General features: G+C 53.7%; 1 protein-coding gene across 1 annotated transcript; it reads right to left on the bottom strand.

Moving 5' to 3' along the window:
• Positions 1 to 208: 208 nt before the first annotated feature.
• Positions 209 to 5,184, bottom strand: LOC309683177 (tektin-3-like; the record flags this gene model as incomplete). Its single annotated transcript, XM_082497378.1, has 7 exons — positions 209 to 425; positions 1,378 to 1,532; positions 2,359 to 2,581; positions 3,070 to 3,213; positions 3,463 to 3,533; positions 3,996 to 4,079; positions 4,627 to 5,184. The coding sequence occupies 7 exons, from the start codon at positions 5,182 to 5,184 to the stop codon at positions 209 to 211; spliced, it is 1,452 nt and encodes a 483-aa protein (XP_082353504.1).
• Positions 5,185 to 5,778: the final 594 nt, after the last annotated feature.

Genomic DNA, 5,778 nt, shown 5'->3' on the forward strand with positions numbered 1-5,778 from the left:
GTGACTTTCTGGCACACCGTGAAAGTACAGTGGAAAGAGAAAAACCAAAGGCAAAAAAAATACCGGTAGACCGTATAACACACAAACAGATCATTTAATTTCTACTCATGGCTTTCAGCAGGAAGTGAAACTCTAATCAAGTATTTCCAAAGCATCTTAGCCAAACTGGGAATCCCTCCCACAACAGATTCAGTGAGTTCAGCTGAGCCTAAATGGAACCCAGCAGCCGCACAGTGCTGGGAAAGGTCTTGTGCATGCCCATGCACTTCTCCTCATCAATGAAGAGTGTGTTGGCTTTGACGGCCAGGTCATGCTGCAAGACCGACTTGGTATGAACCAGCATTTGCAGGGTGTCCTCGGTGTCTCTCAGGCGCTGCTGGAGGCTCTGGACCGTCTCGTTGATTTTGTGGACCTCGTTGACAAGGCTGGAAAACAGCAAGAAACCCTGGTTAACAGTGCCATCGTGGGGGTGGTTTCTAGCGTGGCATTGCTGAAGGGCCCCTTGGTCACAGGATTACCCCCTTCAGCGTGCTCAGACTAACTCAGACCCCCCGTTTCTGGCAGACGCATGGGAAAGCTGAGGGCAGAGCTCCTCCAGACCTCAGCGGGGAGGCATGGTTAAGTCTGCTCAAAGGCTTTGGCAACGCGCAGCCGCCTCTCCCAGAGCAGCTCGGGCCAGCAAGAAGAGGGATGAGCAGGTGTGGTTTCCTGTTCCTGCTTGGTTTGGGGGGTTTGTTGGCTCCCCCTCCTGGATTTCCCTGTGCAGGCATCCTCCCCATGCCCACAGATGCACACAAAGAAAACAGGACATCTGGGAGAGGCTAAAAGTGAATGTGAAACAAGGGGAGGATGGAAAAAACCCTTGTTGTACGAGATGCTGCAAAGGCTGTGGGGCTGGGTTTCAATTGCTCTGAAAAGGCTTCAGCTGGAGTCTTGCCCAACGGGCTCCCAGGAGGGGTGAACTTTGGGGTGCCTCAGAGGGGGTGCTGCTGGGCGCTCAGGCCAGCCTACTCCTCCACAGCTCCTCGGCGTGCAATCCCAAACAGACCACTGTGTCCTTGAAAGGATTTCCAGTGTCCTCGGAGAAGGTGAGGACAGCCCTTTCTGCTTCTCCATAGGGGGCACCCTTCCTTGCAGTTCCCCAAAAGGAAGGGCCTAAGGGATCTCAGCAGGATCCTGTTGGAGAGTAAAGGGCTCGTCCTTCAAAACTGAGCACATCCAACTGCCGGGAAGCAGGCTGGAGAGAAGATGGGGCTTACCCAAGCGGGAAGAATCCATCCCCTCATGCTTATGCTTAATTTTTCATGCAGTGCTACCCCTGGGTGCTACCAGCCGTAACTCCTCAAGGAGCCCACCAGACCCACGCTCCTGCCTTACCGCAGCTGGGCAGTGTCCCGGCACAGCTCCACGTTTGGTCTGCGTGTGCGCTCGTCCAGCCGGCTCTGAGCCACTTTTAAGGGAGGCCCTTGGTCCCTAATGGCCTTTTGGATGGCTTCTATGGTCTTCTCCACCTGGAAGATTTCCTGCAGCGTCTGGCGTAAAAAAGAAACCCATGCACAAATTAAATGTATCTTCTCAAGTGACAACATAATTACCCTTTCCTCTTGTCCATCTGCAGAACAATACAAGTTCAATAAGCAGACCCTGGGCTCAGACCCCTGTCATTCTGCTACACATCAAGGCGCAGAGCCAAGAGTAATTTTTCTTCAGGGAAAAAACTCTCTTGGCTCTTGCTGTCACATCAGAGGAGGTTTTGGAGCACTGATGGACCTATTGAATTCCCAGCTTCCCAAAATTACCGCTTGCTGGAACTAATCATCCATCAACAGTAACTCAGAGAGGGAAGGTTCTTCATGGATCCTCACTGAAAGACGTGGCATCAGCTCGCAGTGCTGCAAGCCCCGTCTTCCCTCAGTTACTCAATACAGTGTCGGGCACGTTTCAGGAAGCTTTCTATGAGACCCACAGCTCTGAGGCAGGTGTCCATCACTGATTTCCACTGACTCTGCTTGGCAAAGCAAACACACGCATGCCCATGCAGCAGCCCCAGAGCACGGAGAGTGAAAGCACGTCCTTGGAGGAGAAGCAAGCCTGCAACCCCCCCAGCAGGCAGCCCAGCAGAGGCCCAGCAAGGCCGTTCTGGAGGGCAGCCAGCGCTTCTGAAGGAACTACCAGGAGATGCAACCAGCATTGGCATTTTCTGCTGGCAATCCCTGTGCTCCCAGGCTGCCAGTGAGGATGCCCTAGCAAAAACAGACCCCTTGAGATGAAATTACGGTGCCAACTCCTAAGGGTCCCACCTCAGGGGCGTCACTAGGAAGTGACAGTGACACACCGAAAGGGAGGGGTTCCGACTACCTTGGCCAGGTGGGTCCGGATCTTGCTCTTGGCATCGGCTGTCTCGCTGATGCGTTTGGTGAAGGCGATGTTCACCCTGTTGAACTGGCTCCGCATCTCGTTTGCCACCACCACCAGCAGGTTCTCGATGTTGTCCCGCAGCTTGGAGGAGGCCGCCCGTTGGCTCTGTGAGCGGAGGATGTTGTCGTCTGTGATCTTGGCCCAAGAGTCCGGCACCGAGATCCTTCAGGAGGTGAGGGGGAAGAAGAGGCCCCGGTAAGCCCGTAGTGCTGAAGCTGGACGTGGGCAGGCATGAAGCCTGCCTGGGAGCAGCACTGATTAAACGTATCTGAAATCTCCGTCTTTAATTTGAGCATAGGTTGTGGTTTAACTCTGGCCAGCAGCTAGGACCACACAGCCACTCTCAATGGAGGGGAAAGAGAAAGAACAGGACTCACGGGTGGAGATAGAGACAGTTTACTAGAACAACAACAGAAAATAGGAATGAGAAGAAGAGTACGAGTAAGGGTAAGAATAAAGGTAAGGTTAACAATAACAATAACAGTAAGAATAACAATAAGCAGAGAGAAACGGTCCCACTCAGGCAGCTGTCTCCAGGCGGGATGCACGTGCCTTGACAGTGGGCTGGGGACAAGCAGCTCCCTGCCAGGGAGAGGCACCGTGCATCCCGGGCACAGCTTGCTGCTGGCGTGCCGCCCAGCGTGCACTCACGTGGCATCGACCCGCTCCACCGCTGGGTAGTAGCTGATGCCGTGGGAGGTGCTCCTCAGGTGGTGACACTTGTCATCGATGCGGTGGGCCGCCTGCTTGTGGGCCAGGTCCCTCTCCAGCTCGTGCTGGGCCGCCCTGTTGGACCTTCAACATGCAAACAACAGCCATCGCTGGGGATGTTCAGGTGGAAGGGCTTCCTCCCCGCTCCAGTTCCCCGCAGCTCCCTCCCACGCAGCTCTGTCATCCCATGAGCATCACTGCCCACTTCCCGGGGAGCCCGCCTGGCTTTTCCATCTGCAGGGTGTGGGGAGAGGTCGGGGTCTGCTGGGGGTCCACATCACAACTGCAAATGCACATCAGCCCTACGGCATGACATAAGGAGCTCCTCCTTACGCGAGCTGGGCTTTGGCTTCATCCAGGTACCGCTGCATCTTCTCCTGGCACGACCTGATGACATTGACTTCCTGGGTAAAGGACACATGGCCCCATCATCAGTGTCTGTACTCAGTTGTCCTGATGCCACTCGTCCCCTCAGACCTCCCCAACCCTGCACACAGCAAGAACTTGCCTGCTTGTCTTTCTGCCCAGAGTAAACAGGCAGGGAGTGGAGAAAGTGCCCCCAAACTGCGTGCATGTCTTTACTGCACTACTCCCTGAAGAGGAACACAGAACCCCCACACGCTACACAAACATGCAGCTGCTCTTCAGCTATTCCTTCCTCTGTACGGCCAAGTCATACCCACACGGCGTGGGCATGCTGCTGCCTGGGGGAACCCCATCCCCTGGCCCAGCAGGTTTTGGGGGGGTTGAAGAGCTGAGCACCTCCCCAGCGGTAAGGAGCCAGGTAGGGAAGAAGGCTGCAAAGCCTCTGTAGGGCAGTTTAGGTAAAACTGGCTTTAACACATGATCTGGGTGGCCCAACTTACCGTGAAGAGCTCTTTCTCCACATCATCATGGACGAGGTCAATGCCCATCCTCTTCTCCCGCTGAAGCAAGCACTGCTGAGCGACCTGTTGGGGACATGCCATCACTGTCGGGTGCAGAGGCAGGATTCTCTATAGAGAGAGTCCCCATCTCAAGAAATGGAAGAAAAGAAATTCTAGGCGGGCACAGAGGGGACACCAGGGGAACAAAGTGCCCAGGGCGGCTGCTTCAGCTGACCACAAGCAACCGAACTGCACCATACGCATCAAATCAACATGAGGGAGCACGTGTGTCCCGGCTGCAACCAGAGCTGTGGCACAGGCACCTGTGTCAGCCTTGATGCTGACCTCCCCAGGGTGTTGTAGGAAGACATGGGCTTCTGTCTCCCACTCCAGGAATTTGGATGTTCCGCCTACACAAATATTTGGTTAAGCAAATGGAGTTGTGATGAGCTCATAACGGGCTGATAGGGGATGCAGCAGATGGGAAGACATTGCAAACTTAACTTATGGTCTCTTCATAAAAACTCTCTAGGTCTTGCGGAGCTGCAGTGGAACTTAGTTAGACATTTGAATGGCTGCAGTTGTTCCAGCAGTAGGCTACAGCTTGCAGCCCACTGGACAGAGTGCTTACCTGGAGAGGGGCCTCCGTCTCGGCCAAGGCTCTCTCCAGTCTCTTCTTCATGTCTGTGAGCGTGTTGGTCTCCCCGATCATCTCATCCAGCTCACGGCAGAGCTCCCCTTTCCAAAACTCAATAGCATTCACACGTCCTCCCAGGCTTTTGGTGCTTTCTGCTTGTGTTTTCTTTGTCTGCTGGTATTTATCCCCAATCATGCGGGTGGTATCAACTCTCAGAGCCTCCGCATTGTGCCGGGAAGTCTCTGACTCTTTGTACTTGGTCAGGTTGGACCTGTACCAGTCGTCAGGGGTGTAGCGGGTGAAGAGGGTTGTTCTGTTGGAAATGTAAGGGAGCTTCTCGCTGGTGGTCATCCCCTGGGAAGTTTTGGAAAAGGGAGCCAAAGCTGGTTTGATGGCATCTCTTTTAGAGTAGGTGCTGGGCATCCAGGGGAGGCTGGAGCTCTGAGGCAACGGGTAGTACGGGAAACGGTCTTTATAGCTGGCAGTCATGGTGTTGATGGCAGGCAGAACCTTGGCACGTCTTGCCGTTAAGGGAAAGCCGACAGCCTCCATTCCTGACCACTGCTCTTCAAGTACTTGTCCTGCACAGAGGAGGAGATAGAAGACAACTTCCCTCAGTCAGCTCCTGCACTTGCCTTCCTTCTTACAGCAACACATGCAGCTTCTAACACAAACAGCAACGCACACAGCACCCACAGGTCACCTGTACAGGCCTAAAACTCTTGAAAGCAAATGCCTTCTCACAGCACCCCAAGCATTTGTATCTGGAAAGGGATTTGAATTTGTTTAGTATCTAGCCTCAAGTATTGAAATGCGGAGAAAAGCAAAGCATGGCTGCTCAGGAGAATGACAGATATTAGCCTTCATTCTCCTCAAATCTGTCAATCCCGTGAAAGTGTAGCTGGTGATTGTCTTGTGTTCATTGGCTTCTTTTGGTTGGCGTATGTGCTGATCTTCTAGTACTCCAGATGTCCTTTTCTCTTTCAAAGTGCCCTTTCCAGCCCCGATAGCTGCGCCCCTTTGGACCAACCCAGTGTGATTGGTGGGTCAGGGACTCAATCCTCACCCCCCACCTTCACTTGCATTGATGCTTTGCAGATCTATATCCAAATTTGACCCCCCTCCAGCTATTTCAGTCTCAAGAGA

Source organism: Vanellus vanellus (assembly GCF_965231255.1).
Source record: "Vanellus vanellus genome assembly, chromosome: Z".
NCBI lineage: Eukaryota > Metazoa > Chordata > Aves > Charadriiformes > Charadriidae > Vanellus > Vanellus vanellus.